Source organism: Ambystoma mexicanum, chromosome 1p (assembly GCF_040938575.1).
Source record: "Ambystoma mexicanum isolate Mex_15411 chromosome 1p, UKY_AmexF1_1, whole genome shotgun sequence".
NCBI classification, from domain to species: domain Eukaryota; kingdom Metazoa; phylum Chordata; class Amphibia; order Caudata; family Ambystomatidae; genus Ambystoma; species Ambystoma mexicanum.
In genome coordinates, this window is record NC_090921.1 from 1,373,681,643 (window position 1) to 1,373,704,924 (window position 23,282).

General features: G+C 43.7%; 1 protein-coding gene across 1 annotated transcript in view; it reads right to left on the reverse strand.

Moving 5' to 3' along the window:
- The window catches only part of LONP2 (lon peptidase 2, peroxisomal), a 1,695,025-nt gene that overhangs the window by 170,867 nt on the left and 1,500,876 nt on the right, over window positions 1-23,282 (reverse strand). Inside the window, exon 13 of the mRNA XM_069607050.1 lies at window positions 6,291-6,498. Coding sequence (XP_069463151.1) covers window positions 6,291-6,498 — 208 coding nt within the window. The remainder of the gene's footprint in view (window positions 1-6,290; window positions 6,499-23,282) is intronic.

A 23,282-nucleotide genomic window follows, 5' to 3' on the forward strand; every position in this document is an offset into this window, starting at 1 on the left:
ATACTTTCTGGACTAACTAATCAGCCTGAAGGAGCGTAAACTGCAACAACAAGGGAAGTAGAACTGCGGGGATGGATGGGAGGGTCGATGAGGAATACGTCGGAGGAACATCCCGTCGAAAGAACGTTACAAGGTAAGAAGTAACTTGTTCTTCGAAGGGATTGTGTCCTCCGACGTATTCCTCATCTTAGATAGGCTCCCATAGCAGTATTCTATTATCGGAGGAGGGAGTACTGACTTCACGCTGTCTTCTATTGATGAATAGAATGCAGTACAGCCCTTCCTAACCTAGTCTCTTGACTGGAGGAGGAATCCAGATTGTAAAAACGTGTAAAGGTATGGACAGACGACCATGTAGCGGCCGCACATATGTCTTTAACCTGCACGCCTCTTTTGAGGGCCGATGAAGCTGCAATACCTATGGTCGAGTGAGCCCTAAGGTTTTGAGGGGGCTCCTTCCCTGCCAGTTTATAACATTCCAGAATGGCTAGAATGATCCATCTGGAAATGGTCTGCTTAGTTATTGGTAACCCCAGCTTGTGACCTGTGTAACCTACAAACAGCTGGTCTGCCTGTCTTATTCTGGCTAGTCTACTAATGTAAAAACTTAAAGCCCTCCTAGGGTCTAGCCTGTGTAACCTCTCTTCCTCTTTCCCCGGGTGAGGAGGAGGATAGAAAGATGGTAGGGTAATATTCTGAGTGATATGGAATTCAGAAACCACCTTTGGGAGGAAATTAGGCTTCACTTGCAGGACAACTTGTCTTTGTGAAATATAGTATGAGGGGGTTTACAAGAAAGAGCTTGTAATTCGCTCACCCTTCTAGCAGATGTAAGTGCTATTAATAAAACAGTTTTAAGGGTAAGGAATCTTAACGAACAAGAATGGAGAGGTTCAAAAGGTGTACCCATCAGGAAAGTTAGTACTAAGTTTAAATCCCATAGGGGAACTTGGAATGGTCTTGGGGGATAAACATTGGTTAACCCCTTTAGAAACTGTATTACCAAGGGTAATTTGAAATAGGATGGTTCTTCCGCAGTACGCTTAAAGATGGATAGCGCTGCGAGATAGCCCTTAATGGTGCCAACTTGAAGGCCTGAATTTTCCAAATATAGTAGGAAGGACAAAACCATTGGTGTACCACATGAAAAAGGGTCGATATTCTGTTCTCTACACCATCTGTTCCAACGGCAGCGGTATAAAGACTTTGTTGCTGGCCTCCTTGCCGAAAGCAACACCTCCATAACATCATCAGGGAGGTCCCAATCCTTGTACCTCAGCCTTTCAGAAGCCAAGATTGAAGGATGAGGGTTTTGATGTCTGGATGGAGAACCTGACCTCCCTTCTGTGAGAGTAGGTTCTCTCTGAGTGGAAGTCGAATTGGAGGGCCGATGGACAAGTCTAGAAGGTCCGGGTACCACGTTCTCCTGGCCCAATCCGGGGCAATTAGGATCATGGTTCGCCGGAATCTTCTCAACCTCCTGATCATTTGAGGAATGACAGGGACCGGTGGGAACGCGTACAGAAGCGGAAACTCCCAGTCCACTATGAACGCGTCTCCCAGAGCTCCTCTCGGGGGAAATTCCCTTGAGCAGAACAGGTCGCATTTCCTGTTTAGGCTGGTGGCGAACAGATCTACCTGAGGGGTTCCCCAAAGGGCGAAGATCTCTTGAAGGACTTCCTGAGCTAGCTCCCACTCGTGGGAGACTGTGTTCTGCCTGCTCAGAGCGTCCGCTGTCAAGTTCTTCTCTCCGGCTAGGTGAACTGCCGATAGAGAGATTCCTTCTTGGATTGCCCAAAACCAGAGCTGAATCGCCTCTCTGCACAGGGGTAGTGATCCTACGCCTCCTCTTTTGTTGAGGTAATGCATGGCCACCATGTTGTCCGTCATTATCAGGACGTTCTTCCCTTGTACAGCTGGCAGGAACGCCTTCAGCGCAAGTCTGATGGCTCTCAGCTCTAACAGGTTGATGTGTAGTCTGGACTCCGATGGAGACCAACGACCGCTGATGGTCAAGTCGTTGGCGTGGGCTCCCCACCCCGTGAGTGAGGCATCCGTGACTACTGTTATCTCCGGCCAGGGTTGCCAAAACTGTTCTCCTTTCAGAATGTTCTCCTGACAGGCCCACCACTGAAGGTCTCGAGCCACCCTGCCGGGAACCTGAAGAAGATCTGTCATTCTCCCTGAGAATTGTGACCACTGAGTCCTCAGTGCCCACTGGAGGGATCTCATTCTCAGGCGAGCCTCTGGCACTAGGAAAATGCAGGATGCCATGAGGCCTAGCAACCTCAAAAAGTCGAAGGCTGGGAGACGTTGGGCATGCTGGAACTTGGTAACCATCTGTAGAATATCTTGAGCCCTCACCTCTGGTGGCGAGGCTTTTCCCAGGGAAGTATCCAGGATCGCTCCTATGAACTGGAGTCTCTGCGATGGTATCATTTGTGACTTCTTTAAATTGAGGGAGAAGCCCAGTCTGTGAAGGAAGTGGCACACGTGATTTAGCTGGATCTGAGCTTGTTCCGGAGAAACAGCCCTGATCAACCAATCTTCCAGGTAGGGGTAGACGTGAATCCCTTCCCTCCTTAGACTTGCAGCCACTACCGACATTAACTTGGTGAAGACCCTCGGGGCGGAGGTCAGCCCAAATGGCAGCACTCGAAATTGATAGTGAGAGTTGCCAATTGCGAACCTTAGGTATTTCCTGTGTTTGAGATGGATAGGCACATGGAAATAAGCGTCCTGAAGGTCCAGAGATACCTACCAGTTCTGGAACTGAAGGGCCTGGAGGATCTGAGAAAGAGTGACCATCTTGAATTTGTCTTTTCTGAGGAATTTGTTCAATTCTCGCAAGCCCAAGATGGGTCTCATTCCTCCGTCTTTCTTTGGAATGAGAAAGTAAGGGGAGTACCAGCCCTTGTTCCTCTCCGCTACAGGTACCGGTTCTATGGCACCTTTCTCTAGCAGGTCCCAAATTTCCTGCAAGAGGAGCGGATCTGGAGCTTTCTGAGAGCTGATCCCCGGTGGATGACTCTGAGGTATACGTAGGAAAGGCAGGCAGTAACCTTGGGCAACTGTTTCCAATGCCCAAGCATCTGACGTGATAGCCTGCCATACCGTCAGATGTTGAGTCAACCTGCCTCCTACAGGTGTCCTGTGAGGGAAGTCCTCAGAGTGGTTTTGGGGCGGCTGATGCAGATGCCGATGGTAAAGAGGCACCTGCTGTTGCTGCGGCTTTTGAATATCTACCCCGTCCACCTCGGGTAGTTCTTCTTTGACCCCTTTGAGCCGGTCGTCCTCTACCTCTTCCGAATGCGGAGTAGAAGCGAAAGGACTTGCCCCTCGCAGAGGTTCCTGTGGGACGAAAAGGAGTCTGACGGATTGCAGCTCCTAGGGATTTTGCTGCTGCTTTTGAAGTTTGCAGTTTCTCTAAACTGTCATCCGCCTTTTTCCCGAACAAAGAAGAGCCATCGAATGGAATGTTCAAGAGCCTGGCTTGCACATCTGGGGCAAAACGCGACTTTCTCAACCAAGCGAATCTCCTGGTTGATGTACTTGCCGCCATTGCTCTGCTGATACTGTCAGCCGAATCAATGCCCGTCTGGAGGGATTCGCACATAGCGTCTTTACCGTCCTGTATAATATTCAGGAACGCATCCCTTTCTTCTCCCTCCGGGATGCAGTCAGCCGCTGTAGAAGCACACTCCCAAAGTGTATGGCTGAACCTAGCAAGGGTGCAAGTAGCATTAACAGATTTTAACGCCATGCTACATGCTGAAAAGACTTAATTTGCCATAGCATCATATTTTTTATCGTCCCTGTCCTGTGGGACGGTAGGATAAGCCATCTTTACATCGGTAGAGGATGCTGCCTGTACCACCAGACTTTCTGGGGATGGGTGTTTAGACAAAAACTCTGGGTCTGTAGAAGATACCCTGTACTTTGTAGACAGTTTTTTATTTACTGCTGGTACTACATCTGGGGTTTCCCAGTTTGTCATGATCTTTCTCTGAAGAGCTTTATGAAAAGGCACCACAGGATCCTCCTGTGGGCCTTTGTCAAGAATATCCGTGAGGTCATCTTGTTGGAAAGATTGTGAAGGTGCAGACCACCCCATGAACTCTGTAATCCTGGCCATTAAGGCTCTGTAGGGGGTTTCAGCATGCTCCCCCCGGGTCTGGTTTAGCAAACTCCACCTCAGGGGAAGTGTCTAACCCACTTGCCTCATGTAAAGAATCATGAAGATCCTTTAATCTGCGCTCTTCAGAGGAAAATTCCTCTCTAACAGGGGTTACAGGTCCCTGTAACTCAAATGTGTCTTCCTGTTCAGACAAATCACCCTCTTCTAAAATTGAGGATATAGTTCTCAATTGTTCTGAACTCATAAAGGGAGTAAATTCCATTTCCAAGGCAGAGGGTGCCGAACTTGTCATTATTAGCCTCGAAAACGTCGATGTCGTCGACATCGAAGGCTTCGAGCGTGGCGTCGAAAACAGAGGCGGAGGCCTCGAAGACCTCGACAGAATTGGAATTCTACTCGACAATATCGAAGCCATCGACGTCGAGGGCCTGGGGATAGTCACTGGATGTGTGGTAACCGTGACTTTTCTTGGCGTCGACGCCGGTGTCGAAGCCGGCGTCGAGTCGACAGACCCGTGTGTCGAAGGTCCCTTCGACAACGGCGTCGAAGACATCGACGGAACCTTCGAGGAAGGTTTGGAGGTCATAGTCCTGCTCGAGGGTTCGAGACGCGCTCGAGAGGTTTCTTTCGCCGGGTACTGCGACTTGCAGCGTTTTTGACCTTTGGGTCTTTCGACCAGAGCATTGCTCTCGGCAGTCTTCGAGGGGGTCGAGGCCGCTTTCTCGAAGACGCTCATCATATTTTTTCGGAATTCCTCCCATTCAGCCCGGGAACTATGTTTTGTGGGGCAAGGGATTCTTTTTGGCGAAACAGAGGAAGAGGAAGACAGAGAAGGGGATCTTCGACGTCTCCTCTTCGAGTGCTTCGATCTCGAGGAGTGATGAGACCCACTCCGAGACCTGGAGCGCGAATGGTGACGAGGAGACGAATGTCTCGACTTCGTCGACGAAGAAGAAGCTTTAAAAGTCTTACCTTTCTCCAGCTTCCCCCTACGCTCCTTCAGGGCCTTAGCTGTCATGGACATACAGTCCTCGCACTCCGAACAATGGTGTTCAGCTCCGAAACACCACAGACAAATTCTGAGGATCGGTCAACGACATCTTTTTCCCCACAATCTCGACATTTCTTGAAGCCGGATCGAGGAGTTGTCGGTTCCGACGAGGAAGCCATCGAGTACGGATTGAATAACTCGAGGTAAATAGGATTAATCTGACTAAGAACTGAGTAACGGTATTCCGAGGCACTGAGTAAGCGCGGAAAAACGGAACTGAGCAACGGACGCTGTGCGCGGCCTTTATAGGCAGGATGACGTTGACGTCGATACGGCGGCTGTCGAAGGACATCGATTCGGAGGACGTCGACGCGCAGCGCCCTCTAGAGAAAAAAATTTCCGAGGCCAGCAGAGCTGGAAGGAGATATCTAGATGAGGAATACGTCAGAGGACACAATCCCTTCGAAGGGGACTAATTGCTTTGAGGAGTCTAATGTAGTAGTTGCAATTTTTGCTGACATACATAGCTTGAGCATCTGCGTTGAGAGAAGCTTCCAGGGTCATGCCAAGTGTTAAACATGTAAAGCCCCTTCCCCCTCCTTGGGATGTTAAGTGGCGGGTGGGATATGGGGGAGGGAAACGAGGATACTCGGAGCATATTACATAGAGTTTATATTTAATGATTATTACAGTGTAACTGCTAGAGATCAACAATTTGTTGTATCCCTATGTTCTTTGTTGATTTAGTCTTGATTGCTCCTGAAAATTCAACAAAGAGTAAAACAATTTTTAAAAATGGTTAACATACTTCGCCTTAAGTGTAAAATGATTGGATTGTAAAATCACAAGCTCAAAAAGGCTGTTGACACATGGATGCTTGAAATGAAGAAATTGATGATTAACAATCTCTTTGATGTTAATTCAGTCTGTTACATCTTCCTCAAATCAACATATTGCCTTAAACCTTACTCAAAAATGAAAATAGGGTGGCTTATTTTTACAATTGTACAGTGTGTTTAAAGTTCGTCCATAGTCCCTCTCTGAATCTCTCAGACTTTCCTGCCAACATGAACAATTAAAGTTGCCGTCCTTGCCTATAGTAAGTGGTCATACATAGATGTGTCTAGTGACACAAAGTGAGCGCCCCCGTTCTGCACATACCATTGGTGAGCTGGTACTTCTTAGCATTACTGCGAAGCCAACTGATTGCAAGATGTGCAGATTCCTTCATAACGTCACCAAGCTGTCCGGTCAGAGTAAGCTGACCTTCTCCATCCATGCGGCTGGCTTCCACAAACATGATCTCCCCACCCAAGGGTGTCCACGCTAGGCCAATTGCCACACCAGGCTGATTTAAACGTTCAGATACCTGTAAAACATTAAAAGAGACATACAATAAAGGGCACACCCTTTTAATCTGGAGAAACACGATTCAACTGTCATTAAACATATGAATGCTCAGCAAGGATACTGTACTAGGTGAATTGAAGAAATTATTATAAAACAACATCACCAACCACCCAGCCCAAGAAAATAGAGAAGAATTTCTAATCAGACATTGAGTTTCTGTGTGAGCGGGAGGACTGTGGTATTTTCCTTTGATCGGAAAATCACAAAGTCATCTAATTTGAAAAGTAGTGTTGTACTTCAGCAGTAAAGCTTTGTCTGGTAAAAACCATTGCATTGTGTCTTTCTACCCCCAGTTACAGCATGCAACTGGCTATTTGGGTTTATACATATTCTTTCAGAAATATTACCAATATGTTTATACGCATTCATTTGTATCGCACAGTGGAAAAATCATATGGTTTACACCATCTGTCGGTGATGGGGGTGATTTCCCAAAGCCCTTCCTTCCCCTTTAACAACCCTCTTGCCATACCCTGTGAGGTTTGAATGATCAATGGATGATACTCATGACAATGGATTCTGGAGATTGAAATAAAATTACTTACTAGATGAAAAGGTGTTGGACAAATGACTAAAAGTTCTAGGGGTTCACTTGAAGTAAACACTGCACAGTGCATATTAACACAAAGTGAGGTTTCTCCAGAAGACCTAACACCTTCAGCGATAATGATCCAAATCTTCAACTTATCAGAAGACCTTGTATCACCTTGAGACACCCTATCCTATAAAGCAAAGTCTCAAAAGTATGCCCCACAAAATGTTTCAGCTACTCTAAGCTAATAACAGAAATGTTTTGAGGTTTGGCCCAAAGTTAAAGTCCAAAACGTAATCTTCAATGTCCTGCTCTATTCGAATACAACAAAATAAATATTCCTTCAGGAGGGTCCTTGCAGTGGTACTCCCAGTCTGATCTCTCCTTTTAAAAAAAATATTTATTGTTGTTTCAACATTACAACAACACAAAATAAAATATATAATACGTATGCAATATTTGATATTATTTACAAAAACAACCATCCAAGAAAAACACGGATTATGAATTACAGAATACAAATATACATATAATTTATAAATAAAATATAAAATTTCACCCAGATCAAGTCTGACATACTATTCGAGAAGAGTTTGTGCTATGCTAGCTCATGCGTATAGCCACCAAAATTACAATTTACTTTGTGCAGGGTTTTCCTTTCTTTTTCTAATCAGTTTTAGGCCATACAGAAAATTCAAAATGGCATATCTGACTGATTGCCTCTTTGTGTGAAATAATAAATTCCATAATTCGGTACTAGTTACGATGCATGATCCTTGAAATAAGGGCTTAAAGATTAGGACCCTCTGTGGAAGTAATTTCACACAATCAGTACACAAGTGTCTCAGCGTTTCAGGAGCAGACTTACAAAATTGACAAGGTAAGGCATTCAAAGGTGGAATTTTTCGTCTGCACACTATTTCATGTGTAGGCCATATGTTTAAACGGAAGCGCAGGAAATCATCTCTTTGGCGGGAGTTTGGAAAGAAAGTTAAATAAGACTCCATCATGCCATATCGTTTTAAGTTAAATGGAATATCTTTAAATGCCTGATATGCAAGGCAGGCACACCTTGTTTGGATCCAATCAATTTTCCATAGTTGTTTTTTAACAGTGTTTGGATTTTCATTTAAGGTAATTGCTGAAAAATTCAATTCTACGAGAATTCCCTGCGCCTTCGTTCTCCATGCTATGGGAAAGCCATCTTCTGATTTTAATAGATAATTTGCTATAATACACATGATACCATTACCATTGATTGCCATTAGACATTTTCTATAAAGAGAGCAAAGCTTCCACTTGTAGAATGCATATATTGATAATAAGCCTAACTTATGCCTTACTATACATGTGGGTTCGGACATAGGAAGATTCAAAATACATTTCCAATAGTACCCCTCAATTACTGTCCAATAGTTATAGGTTTTCATTTTAAAGGCTTCATTACCATATGTGACTACGGGAATACATTTCTGTTTGTAATAGATGATAGGGTTTAATGAAAATTTGCAATACTTGGCTTTGATTAAACGGGCCTGAGACACTATCATTATCACTTTTTGTTTCAAATGATGTACTTGTTCGGCTGTACTCACTTGTTGTGTTATTAATGTTCCTGAGTAAATGTATGAAGAAATTGAATCCAGGTTTGCTGTCTGCAAAGGCCAATGATGGGATTTAGATCTCTGTTTAGAAGTGCCAAATTGAATAACCCTAGTTTTTGTAACATTGACTGAGATGTAATTTTCTAGACAATATGTTTCTAAGGATTTCAATAAGGCACGTAGGCCATTGGGTGTTTTAGAAAACAAAACCATATCATGTGCATACAATAGATGTTGAATTGGAATACCATTGATTCTTGGTGAATCAGTCAAAATGAGTTTGAATCGTGACTTCATATCTGCGATGAAAACGTTAAACAATACAGATGCCAAGAGGCATCCTTGTTTCAGCCCTCGTGCAGTATTGATAAAATCAGAAAGTAGGCCATTATTATTTAGACTGATTTGGATAGTGGTGTCGGTGTGAAATTCTATGATCCATTTTAAGATTGACCACGGGCAACCACTATTCATTAATTTTCTGTATAGCAACTCTACGTATAAGGCTTCTTTCCGTTCGAGTGCCCGGTAGATGACACTGTTCAAAGTAATGATATTTATTCCTGTGCCTACTTCTGGTATAAAGGCAGTCTGAAATATATCACAAAGGCAATGTGTGTTCAGCCATATATTGAATTGTTTCAGAACTAGACGTCTGAAGATCTTACCGTGACAATCTAGAAGAGCAATTGGATTGTAGGGACCAATTCATATCAGGAAACTGAGACTGGTAGAGATCTCTAAAATATACTTCCCAGTCCTCATTTGGTATTGGATTTATCAGTACTGCTGCCTGGGTTCTCAAAGTGGCTCCATTTATACATGCCCAGATGCCACTTGTCGATTTCTTGACTAAATGATTTAACATTTGCTCACTGTTTTCTCGTTGCAAACCTATTTCCCACTCTTTCAGCCATTGCATATGGCCCAATTTCAATTGCTTTTTCATATTGGGCCACATACTAATAGGATAATGTATCCGATTACGCAGGGCCCATCTTAGGTCGGCTTTAGCTTGTTGAATGTTAGAATCAAATGAATGTCGATGTTTGATTTTAGTGGTCAGATCGGGCATGATAGTCTGCTTAAACATCTGCATTTTTTCAACATAACAGTCCTGGGTATAAATGGGAATAGAATTAACCATTTTGTTAAGACTGTTTCCAAATTGGATAAGCTTTTGAGAGTTCCATTTCAGGCGATTGCCATGATTATTTAAGCTAATGTATGACACATTTGCATTCCCCTGCTGGGTCCGCCATCCAGTGGGAGATTTGAAGCACATAATCAACTTGTTATGGTCACTCACACCGGATGGGACAATTTCCATAGATTCTACCTGGGGAAGAAATTAATTATTTACATAAATGTAATCCAATGAAGCACGTGATGTGCCTCTTTGCCAGGTGATACCAACGGGGGCATTCCCATTTCACACATTGTTTAACATAATGTAGCCCCTATCTTTCATGATTCTGATCCAAATACTCTCGTCATTTGTCTGAGATAAATTGGTATCAGAGAGCAAATGCAGGTTTAAATCACCTACTATTAATACATTTACAGCATTGTTAATCAGGGCTATATTGTCCACATGCCATAATAAATGGGTAAAGAATAGGTCTGAGGTCATATTTAACATACTCCAAAATATATTTACAATAATAATGTCAATTTTGGCTCTAGTAAGTCTCACAACTTGGAAGTATGGGGAGGGGGAATAATATTCCTCTCCTATGAAACCACATGTTTTTTTGACTGCTAGTAGGAGTCCACCCGATGGTTGGCCCTTTAATTTTTTTACAGCCATGGTGCTAAAAAAGAATGTGAGAGTCCCATATGGGAGACTCCGTGAGCCACGTCTCCTGAAGTGCAACAAGGTCATATTCTTCAAGATCACTCTTACTAGAGTTTATGAAATGACTATGACCTCTAGTGTTCCAAGAAACTAGGCTGGTAGAAGCCTGGATGAGTATCTGTTATGAGCTCATCCCGCAGTTCTGCATAGTTGGCATCAGGACTTGCTTTGATTTAGCACCTCTGGGTTGATATATTTTCACTTGAGATTGTTCAACCTGACCACTAATTGGAGGATTAACCTGTGACAATATAAAGCCCAAATCGAATAAATTCATTCTGGCCTGCCATAATATATTATAAAGTAAGCCAGATGTCACATATATGTTAGCCTCAGAGGAGTCTTCCTGATTTGCAAACTCAACTAAATCAAGGTCAGTTGAGGTTAAATCCTTTAAGATTGGAATTTCTGTACATATGTCGAGAATGTTTGTTCGATTACGCACGTAGCTTTGAAAGGGCAATGCTCTACACTTCAAGTTGAGACAATGGGAGCCCGATTGTTTGGCTAAAGTAGATCTGATTATGTTTGATAGTGCCTGTAACGATTGCTGTACCGGAGTCGGATCACAGGAGTTAATGTCAGATTGTTGGACCTGTTGCCTGATTGTTGTAAAAGGTCCTTGAATCAAAGGTCCAACATTCTAAAATGTGGTGGTAGGTAGCAATGTTGAATTTGAATTTTGAATTAGAGTGTCTACTATATAGGAGTCAATCTATGACTTGATTAATTCTCTTAGACCTTGATTACACATGATAGCTGGAGTAAATGACTCTGTATTCTTCACTTGAGTATTTGGAATTTTATATAATATTTGTGCTTGATCTTGTAGGGTTTTTGTACAGTTCTGTTTCATTGGTACTAAACAACCTTCACTCTGTTCAGACACCATCAGTCCAACTGCCCTCAAGGGTGACAGCTCAGTCAGCTTTATAGATACAGTTGGCTTAGTTGCTTCAACCAAGTTAACAGCTTTAATGCAGGGCTTCAAAGAGGGGTCACTTGGTGGGATACTTACTATCTGTTGTGACTGGTATGCCTTGACAGACTCTCTAATTTCTTCTCTGAGGCTTTCGATGGTTATTTGAACCGATGGAGCCCCGGCATTAGATGGACTAGTTAGGTCAACAGAATTCATCTGATCTTACTCATATTCATCACAGGGGCTATAATTTCATTTGCAGCTAGGTTAGACGGTACAACATTCCGGAGGTAATTTATCTGGAAAGTGCCACTAAGTCATCTAGAGGTTTATATGATGGTGCTGTTCGAAGTACTGGGATTGATGTATTAGGTAGCAACATCTTTTTTCAAGTCTCAAATGGGCTTTTATATATTTACGCCCTTTTGCTTTCACCTTTTTGAAGTCATTTTTAATGTTTGACTTTGTTGGCCTCTTCCTGCCATTGTTAGGTGGATGTGGATGGCCAGTTCCAGCTGTTTGTACACTGGTACTCTATCCAAACAACTCAAACATATTCTTTGACTTTAACAGGACAGTCTCATTAGTTGATTCCGGCCATATTATTGGAAATTTAGTTTTATTTAATGGTTGTTGAATGACAGATGTTCTTTTAATCCCTCATTATAAATTTCTGGCTCCTTTAAGGATTTCAAAGTATCTTTAGTTTGCCTTCGCTCATTTTTCTTAGTGACCTCAGTTAAGCTATCATATTCTATTTGTCCAGCTTCCCTTGTCACAGAAGTGTTATTTTTAACATCTTGAAGAGTGGTTCTCTCCTCAAGAAGTTTTTCAAGTAACTTTGTTTGATGATTTATTTTGTTATCCAGAACTTCATACAATTTAGCTATTGACAATAATGCATTGTTCATTGCGCTCAGTGTGTTATTGAGTGCTGGGGCCTCGGGAAACGAGAAGTGCTTGGATTGCGCTTTTTGGATAAAGAAATCAGAGTCACAAGTTATTTCTTGGAATCTTGTACGCCGTGGAGTTGGTGCTATGAATGATAGCAACTCTTCAACTACTTGAACATACGATTGTTCTAAGGCATTTGGCTGTTGCAGCTCAGTCTCATGGGTTCGGATGTGAGGGGAAACTTGAAGGACTGTAGCAAGTTGGCTTGTTTTCGCTATGTGACTATGTATATGATCTTCATGCAGCTGTATTAAATCCCCCGAGTTGGAGCAGATATATAAAATATCTGCTTCGGGGATTTCTGAGCTGCTTGTCATGTCCATAAAGTCAAGTGCTACCTTATCAATCTCACCCGCTAAAGTTAAACATTCATAGGCTCTCCGAAGCTTTATTTGTGCTTCTACAGACCATCTGATGGGTTCCATGATTCGGGGAATTGTTTCAAAAAGCACTGGTATCTCACAAATGCTGGGATCATCTTTTTTATTTGTAAGTTCTATTTCAGAACTGCACTGATATACCAATGCCTGTTGCATTGCCACAGGAAGCAATTCACCTGCAATAAATGCTGACTCTAATGTCATATCGGTTACTTCACTCGATATCATGATACCGCTAATTTCCGGCACCAGAGGTTTTGGAGCTATATCGAGTATGGTTGTTTGCTTTTCAGGCGTTTTCATGATGGTAGCAGGAGCACTACACGATATTGGAATTTGTTTTTCAGACCTTTCTGTGTCAATAACCGATATTTCAGTTACAATTGGAATCGGCTGAGCCATCAATTGAACAACCGCTTCTGTTAGAGTGTTCAAAACAGTCAAACTTGGTTGTCCTACCGGCGAGCATATTCGTGGTTGCATCGCATGGCTTGACTCAGCCGCCGTCCCGCTCCTGTTTGTGTATCAATATCATAGTAGGAACGAATATCTGCTGATAAAGAAAAGGCATGCAGCGGTTTGACACCGGTTAACTGAAATACTGATTTGTTTGCTAAGCATTTCGGGGCAGTTGATTGTACATTAGCTGGTGAAGATGGTAATCCAACTACCTGAGGCATACCTGACTTCAGGGTGAACTTTCGGGCCACCATTATCTCTTGTACGTTAGTAAAAAGTAGTTAAAACAATCTTTAAGTAGCAATGGGCTATTGGGGCGCAAGGGTTAAATAGGGCTAAATAAGAGCAAAAGGCGAATAAAACTGACCTTTAATATTCATAATGCTGTCTGCGCTGTAAGCTAGTACGCTAGACAGTCAGACAGTACCACCACAATAGACCACCGCACTTGCCTCACTGCGCGCGCGCCACTGCGTGGGTGCGTGTGATATATAGGAGGCGGGTTTGAAATTCTGCAGTAAACAGGAAAAGGAAAGGGAGTCTGTTACCAGTCTGTTAACATTTCACTTTAGTTCCTTTGTTAAAAGACGCTGTCGGTTGGTTGATTCAATCGTATGCACCGCCAGTAGCCAATCAGGAGCTTGGAAAACAGCACGTCACATGGCAGGCACAGCAGGCACAGCCAAACAGTTCCACGTAGCAGCAAACGATCGGGGGACAGCCAGACAGTACCACCACACTTGACCACCGCACTTGCTCCACTGCGCGCACTAGTCCTGCTCTATTCTAATACAACAAAATAAATATTCCTTCAGGAGGGTCCTTGCAGTGGTATTCCCAGTCTGATCTCTCCTTCAAGTCTCTCTTCTTTCACCTTGTAATTCAATGCCTCTCCCAGGCTTTAGGCTTCACAAAGATCTCTCTTTCAGGCTTCTCTTGAGCCTTATGGTAATAAATGATGGGCTATTTCCAGCCCCCTGGTTTCTAAGGCTTCACAACAGTTGCCTCCTGAACCTTGTCTTTCCCAGGTTTCACAATACGTCCTTCCTGCACCTTGGGTTACTCAGGATTCACATTAACGGTAATGGGCATTTCTTCCTCCCCCCCCCTTTAGGGTGATAGTCAGGCAACCACTTTTGTGTCACACTTCTGCTAAGGGCCAGGTCTCTCTCTCCATTACATTAGAGTTGATGATGGATAGCTTTAAGCCTAGGCTTTCCAATTCCCTCAAGACTTGAGAGGTGTCTTTCAAAAACCCTGGGCACCGTCTCCTTCCAGGGCCTCCAAACCTGGATCACTTCCAGCCAGGCTTCTCCAAACTTCTCCCAAATAGATCCTGCTCTCCTCCGGAGAGCAGTCCTTTCCTGAACCCTACTGCCAGGAATCTCCCCTTGTGTCTAAGGGACATGAGTAGGCACCTCTGTCTCTCCTGGGATTCTCTACTAATCTGTCTCTTTGTAATCTTATTTATACACCCCTTGGGCTTGCGCTTTGCTCCTAATGTAGTTCTTGGTAGATCATTACCCTTTCTGGTTTGAATTTTCAAACTGAATTGGTCATTCCATCGGGAGCCTTCAATTTCTCTTATTATTGTATTATTGGTGGAGTGCTTCTATTCGTTACTTGCCTGATGGTTTGTATTGCTGGTAACGAAAGCGGCAGGGTTTTCAAAGTGTTAGTGGCATTTTGGAACTCTGAACTAGACATGTAGTCATGCTGCATTCTCTCCCTTGCTGCCTTATCAGGTAAGCATTATGCATTCTTTTCTTGTGGCTCATGAATGATGGTCGGCAAAATGACAAAAATTTGGTCTGTGGAATACTTGGCGAAATTCTGGGAAAATGTGCCTACTTCACCAATTTCTCCCAAGGAGTGAAATTTGACGTTTTGGTCTTTATCCTGCCTGAAATTTTGTGTTTTTCACACATTTTGTGTTTGGAGCCATGAAACTTTTTGCAAGGATGTTTTTAAAAATTAGTTTGTGCATATTTCGCACCTCAAATTTCATTTTAGTCATGAAATTTGTTTTTAGGGGGCCAAAAAAAACAGAATTATGGGAAAAATGAAATTTCAGGAAAATTAAATCCCCTTAAAAGAAAATCAATGCTGGGTAAAAAAAAAAAAATTGATGCAAATGTCACCTATTTTGTATCATTGGCGGTAATGTCACTTACCGTATTCATGAATACTGCAGGTCTCCGGGCTGCAGTGACTCATTGGCAAAGCATCCTAGGAAATGAAGCCTTATAAGCCACAACTGCTTAGCATGGCTTCTGAGGGGGATACCAAGCCACAAGATCCCACCCTATTCACCCACCTGGTGGAATATCGCTAGTGGCCGCACCAGCCAAGTCCAGGTGGCTTGCTGCCTATCTATGAGGATGGGGACTTTAGACCACTCACCACACGTTAGTTCAGAGAGACAGTGGGCCTCATTATGAGTTGGGCAATGCAGGTAAAATGTGTTGGTAATACCGTATACTGCTGCATTCTCGCACTGCCCAACTATGAGCAGGATTCACCTCCAGCTATGAGCTGAGCTGGAGATAAATATGCCACCCCTCTGCCAAATTTCAGCAGAAATATTGCTGCAGTAATTCCACTGAAATTCCCTTTTTGTACAATTAAATGGGGACTAACACCACCACCATCATCATTTGTAATTCAGCAGTACTATCGCTGGACAAAGTGACGGTAATACAGTTTGGTGGTATCTCAGCAGATTTACTGCTGAGATATCACCAAACTCGTATTGAGGCCCACTATAGGGAAGGCACATTTGATTCCCCTTTGCTCAGGGCAGAGTCCATACAGATCATCTTCTCCAGCCACCAAGATAAATACTGAAACTATTTCCCAATATGCCGGACCAGCAAGGCAGAACGGAATCGTTTCAAACTACAACTCCCAGAGTACCCAATTCTTTCAAACTGAAACACCCTGAATGGATTCAGGATTTTTTTTTTAAAATGGGGAAAAGTGCCTAGGAAAAGACCTACTCCATGTTTTGGTACAGTACTATTATGGCACTAGGGTATTGGCAATTGTCTCTATGTTTAGTACAGCAGTGCTTTATCTTTTTAACATTTCTTGGTGTACCTCTGTCTTTCATAAAAGTCTACAAGTTTGGCACAGATTAATCCCTAGATGCACAAAAAGCTTTTGACACAGTGTCCTGGAAATTCCTGATTGCTGTGCTGAATAAATGCGAATTTGGCCCAAAATGTATTAATTACATCAAATTATTATATACCGTTCCATTCACTAAAGTAAGGACAAATGGCCAAGAGAGAAAATACAATTAGATGGAGGTACACAGCAGGGCTGCCCACTGTCCACGTTGCTGTGTGCGATAGGTCTAGAAACACTGGCTGACCTAGTAAAGTCCGAACATTCCCATAGAGCTATTGGCATGGCTGCTATATTTGAAATTAACTCCTTGAATGCAGATGCACTGCTTTTCATTAGCGACCCTCATATTATCTCAGACCCACTAATTGATGATGTTATTTGATATGGCTTTTACTCAGGTCTGCATATCAAACTAAATCAGAAATATTCCCACTCACAGAAATAATGACCCCTACATCAATCACAAATGCACTGAAATGGTCTGCGCACCAGATAAAATACAAGATACAAGTATGTAGGCCAATCACTGTTTGACAACAAATACTTTCGGTATGCTGTTCAGATGTGGAACAAACTGAATGAACAGAAGCACGTAACACTAACAGGAGCGGGGAAGATTGCGCCAATTAAATGGTGATATTATCTAAAGTGCTTTATGTATTTAAGAATATTACTATTTGGCCTGATGGAGAGTTTCTTGAAAACCTACACAAAAGTTTGACACATTTCCTATGGCACTCTGGTGCGGTCAGAAAGAAATGGAGTAACCTAACTGAACCATACGAATAAGATTGACTTAGAACTTTACTGGCTGCCAGCTAAGGCACAGTTTGCCTCCTACTGCTTCTGCAGGAGCGCACCCACCACATGTCAGAAATGAGAAAGCAGCAAAGGGCGAATACCACCTTCACACACTGCTGATAATTGATGCATATTCAGACTCATGCATATTTGGTCCTGTCAAAATAATGCTGTTGGCATGGTGAAAACATTTTCAAAAAATGTGATCATTAGTACCATACAGTAGGAGTGCTCCATTATTGCCCTCAACGGACATCCCACACACAAGGCACAAATCAATATGACACAGATCTATCCCCAACACACTAGGAGATATGTACCCAAATGGTGAGTTTTTAGGAAATGGTAATATGGTGTCTGAAGACACGCAATCAGCCATACTGATGCTAAACTATTATAGACTTAGAGCAGCCTTTAAAATAAGATGCATTACATATATTATCCTTTCTCACAACTGTCATCATATAGTCGCAACATTACATATACAAAAATTGACACCAGCAACAGTGGCTATGTTAAATGACAAATGGGCAGCAGGCATGGGACGAACAGTAAATGGGTGAGGACTGGCAGGGAATGTGCAAGTTGACTGGCAGGGTATCACTCTAGATTTAGGGTAATGCACTTCAAGGTGATGAATAGATTGCACTACAGCCCAGCTAAATGAATTGCATCAATGGGGTGACAATAGTGGCCTGTGCCCTAGATGCAGCGCAGAGAATTCCGATTACATGCATCTGATGTCGAGTTGCCCAAGACTACAACACATTTGGTTGATCAAGTGTGGGAAATTATTAAATTATTGACAAGGTGTTAACGGTGGAACTTAAAATGTAGCTTTTCGACAAATATAAGGCCATTCATCAAATCTAGATTTGTTAACCTGTGCTGTCTGCTCACAAAAAGATGGTATACTCATGAACTGGGTCCGTAACATACTCCTACAATGGAAAGGTGTTTTTTTAATTATTTTTTTATCATTTGTTTATTGGGTTTTGCAAACAAACAGCTTACAAAGTAACACATGCCCACCTTAATAACGCCCTCCCCCTCCATCCCTTGCCCTCCCATTTGTTCCAATTCAAAAAAGAAAGAAAAAATCAGAGAGATTCAGCATGATCCCCCTTTCTGGGGTGAGTTCAGCATTGATTACTAACTCCTCTGGGACTTTAGCATAAAACACCCCAACATCTACAGTTCGTACCAATGTCCGAAAAAAGCTGCATTCCCTCATGGAGGAAAATCTTCCGGAGATGTGTGTAAATCATTAAGGAGGCGCTCGAGTCCTCACTCACTCCCTGTTTGTGCATTACCGCCTTTTCTGCTGTTACCCACTTTAACAAATCTTGGGACCATTGACCTAACAGAGGTCCTTTAGGGCACTTTCATGAGATGGCCATGCAGCGCCTCGCTCGCTAACACCAACAGACACGCCGCTATTTTGTTCGTGTATCTCCTCTTTTTACCTACCAGGAGCACTCCCAAAATGCAATTCCGAGGCGGGCACTCCAACTGCCTCCCCAGTAACCTGTTCATCTCACTGATCACTGCCTGCCAAAAGCGTTCTATTATTGGGCATTCTCAGACCATGTGCTAGATGCAAGCAGACTGCCCCTTACATCTTGGACACGTATATTCAATTGCCTCATTCATCATGTGTAATTTCTGGGGTGTTATGTACACCTGGTGCACAATATTGAATTGGAACAATTTAAAGAGTGCGTTTCTGGACACTACTTATTCTCTAGCATAGTTTGGTCCATGCTTTCTAGTCTATGGTCTCTCCTATATCCTGTTCCCATTTTTCTTTAACCTTTAGTAGGGGCAGCGTCTTGCTCTCCTGTAAGGCTGCGTATAGCCTTGTGATAGTGTGTCATTCTGCTCCTATAGCTAATAGGGTTTGCAGGACTGGGGTGATCATGGGTTTGTCTGGTATGGATTCCCAATTAGGTGGTAGGGTCTTAGTCGTGCGAAATTCAAAAACGGACCCCTGGGCATTTTACATTTCTGCACTCATTTCATGAAAGTCAGCAATGTTCTCCCTTCAAACAAGTCCCCCACCGTGCGAGCCCCATTCGTCCACATCTATGAGCACTTTTTTCTGCAATAATCCTAGCTATCTTGGGATCCGCTCTAAGGGGTATGTCGGGGCTATATCCCCCTGCCAGCTTCAACTTGCTGCATTTTCGTTTCCATACCTGTTGAACCACCCATGTGATAGAGGTTGTTTGAAGTCTCCCTGTGTCCATGCAGAGTGTTTCCATACCAGTATAATGCTGCAGCAGCTTACCCAATAAGAGCCTGTCCATTCCCTCATCCCCAATGTCCCATCTGGCCACATGCTGCAGTTGAAAGGCTAAATAGTACAACTCGAAATCTGGGAGGGTGAGAACACCATCTGCGTATCTCCTCCGAAGCGTCTTCCGGGGAACCCTGCTTCGTTCCCCGGCCCACAAGAATCTGAAACGTTACTATCTAGTACCTTGAAAAAGTGGGGCCTAATCAGGTATGGTATGTTTGTGAAAGAATATAGTAGTCTGAGCAGGTGGACCATCTTATTTTCCTAATAAGGGTTAGGGGAGCTTTTTCCAAAACTTGATCCTGTCCCCTAGGCCCGATAGCGTTCTACTGCAATATGTCTGCCACCTCATGATGTACCTGTGTACCCAGATTTCTGAAGGAATTGCATGACCACATCTGGTAGATCCCTTTGCGATTTTTCTTTAAGAGTAGCCAGCGGAAACCCTGACAGTCTACCATATACTTTCCATCATATCCAGCAGGTAGGGTATATGTAGTTCTGTATTATGAACGTAGAGAAGAGGTGTCATCCGCACTAGCACGGATAGTATAGCTAAGTGGAAACGTGCTTGTCTTGGAAGAAAGACGACGCGGAGCAACACAGTTCAAATCCTGAGCCCATGCTTAGAAACATCTACGGAAATAAGCTTGTCATAAAAAATAATTATAATTAATATAAGAAGATGTCATGGGTTTGGCCATCTACTGTGATTTGTGCAACCCGAAAGATATTCGCCAGAGGTTCTAGAGTTAAGGCAAAAAGGACGGGAGATAGGGGAAAGCTTTGCCGTGTGCCCCTTTCCAGCCGCCATCTAGGTGAGAACTCCCTCTCCATTTTCACCCTCACCAGGGGATCTTTATACCATAGGCTTATCCAGCTGCTCATTTTTGGGCCTAAGCCAAATTTTGTTAATACTTCAAAGAGCCACTGGGATCAGCTGAAGGGGGAGTCGTGTGTCTCCTGCGGCTGGCATACTGCTGAAAAGTGCTGGCGCAGAGGAGGCTGATGTGCCCACAATGTGCCTGTTGGGGATCCAACCCTCTGCGAGCAATCGAGCGGGGGGCCCCCAGTGACTGCTCGAGAAGAGCAGAGTATGCCTCGCGGCTGCGGAAAATAAGGGAGCAGCTCCTAGCACGCTGAGAGCGGGAAGCGGCTTACCTGGAGGTCGCTACCTGCTCCCCCTGGGCGGCTGAGGAGGAGTTGCATTGAGCAGGTGGGGGCAGGAGCCCCCATCCCATCTTCTTGGCTGTTTGGCAGGTGTGATGGCTTGCTGGAGGTCTCAGGAACCACCAATGGGGGTAGAGGGACGCTACAACATCCCAGGGCCTCTGATTTGCTGCGACAGGGAGCAGAGTTAAGAAGCTCCTTGTGACCTGGCGGTCGGCACTGCCTTTGTTGCAGTAGCTAGTATGCAACATTGAGAGGCATTACGGAACGTGTCTGACAGGTGGCATATCCCCTGGACTGCATGTTGGACCTCAGGGCATGAGCAGTGGAGGAAGTATATATATATTCAGTAAAAAAGCTTTGTTAAAAGGGACGTTACGGTTAAGTTGCGCTACTAAAAACCTATGAAATTCAGTAAAAAAAACTTTGTTAAAGGGACGTTATGGTTCCAAGTAAAACCGAAAAACCCCTGAAATTCACCAGTTATGGTAAGCTAAGCAACTATAACTCGTGCACCACCGTGCACTGCTAAGACTACCACCCAGGACATAAACGATGACATCACAAATGTCACTGATGACATCACTGTCCACTGATTGACTTTTGCTGCCTTTAGTGCTCTAGCTGAGATTACCTCATCAACCCTAATGGCATCCATGGCTGCTGTTGCTACATCAGCCTCAGCACCACACCCAAACCCTCCACCACCTCCCCAAGGGCCTGCAGAGAGGAACACGTGTCGTGAGGATGTAGAGAACGTGGATGAAGAGGATGAGGAGAATGAGGTGGAGGAACGCCCTACTACCAGCACTCGCCGGGAGTTTTGGGTGTGGCGGTTGTTTACCGTTTATGGTAACGTACCAAAAGCACGTGCGAAAAGGGTCACCTGTAACAAGTGCAAATTGGTGCTGAGTCGTGGGAGACGTGGTTCGTACAGCTTTGGTAGGACATCCATGAAGCGACACCTAACTTTGTTCCACGGTGCGGACATTCGCAAGGTTGTACCTTGTGATGAAAGTAGTAGGTATAGTTCCTCCACAGTATCCTCTGTTTCCGCTCCTCTCACCACAAGAGACACTCCTGTGGGAGAGTGCATCCCTACAGCTGCTTCACAGGCCATTTGTGATGCTGTTGACCCTTAGCTTTTGAGGGTCACAATATTGTGTATGTACTGCGATGCAGTACTCAGCAGGGGGGAGAGTCTTCGAAGTGCTTTCGAGACTACGGTCACGGACCACCAGAAGACCTGCTGCCTACCTAAATAAGGCACACCCTACATCTTCCTCTCTCCACCTGCCCTTTATTATCCCCGTGGTTGGTGTCCCCTCCTTTCCCCTCCTCTCCTAGTGTGTCGTGTGTAAAAAAGCCAACAAAAATATAAAACATCAAAAATCCCCCCAAAAAAGGTTCTTTTCAGAGCCGTCTTTCTCAGTTTAAAAATAGAACTACCAAATAAACAGTGCAGGTCCCTGTGCATTTTTTAAAAGTCAGCGGACAGTCCTAAAACAGATAACATTTTGGGGTGCTGCCCTAGCAAAACCAATGCACTTTTCTCTGGGAGTAAGTGGTGGCTCTGAAAAGAGCCTTTTGGTAATGTTTTGTGTGTTTGAAAAACTTGGAATCGTCAACATCTAATGCAAAATAGATGACTATAATTCCAAAAAAGGTCGCAATGCATTTTGTACATTTCTCAGAAAAATCTGATTGCCAGCATGTGTAAGATGGACTCCATCTCTGTGAAAAATGAATGTGCTACGAAACATAATATTTTCATTGTGAAAAGAGGACATGCCAACATCTCTTAGAAAGGCACAAACAGCCTTATTGACATTGCTCCTTGCTTTCTCCATTTGTGGACCAAATGAAGAAGAACGCAGCCACATTTGTCTTTGCGCAATATGAGAAAAAATTACTTGGGAATTTGGAAACATGTCCATGACATTCTCAAGTCCTTCTTTCATTGCAAATTGCAAAGAAATTCCAGACACATGTCCTAAACTGTTCCCGCCACAATGAATTATAATTATGTCAGGATGACGCTCTGTCTGTAAAGTAGCACAGAGAGTTACCAAGTCCAGCCACTTCATTCCACGCACTCCATGCCAGTACACTTCCACATAAGGGAATCCAAGATGTGCAGATACACCACAACGTTCTGCATGCACCTCCAACCAATGTATCCATGAGTCTCCCAAAATCTAGATAATCTGTTTTCGAAAACACACAGCCATAGCTATCTGTTCTTCTCTTTAGTCCTCACTAAATCTCTCCTTACACAACACACCCACTAAACTTTACTGACCAATCCCTAGCTCCGCTCATTCTCATTTGCATGCCTCTCCACCCCAGAATCCCCGTATGTAATACGCGCTGTACGCAGACTACCCCCAAGTCCGCTGACATGTCCGCTTTCTTCTTATTTTACAACTAAATTCTTCACATAACCTGTTCCAAAGCAACCCTTACATTCCAAAAGAGCATGGCATTTCCCAAAAAAGATAAAGAAACATCATCTGCTTCAAAATAAGCAGCATTACTCGAAACAATATTCTCGTTGTTACAGAAAAACAGACCAGCTTTTAGCATGAAAGCACGCATGCCTCGATTGATTGCACACCTAGCAATGTTTTGC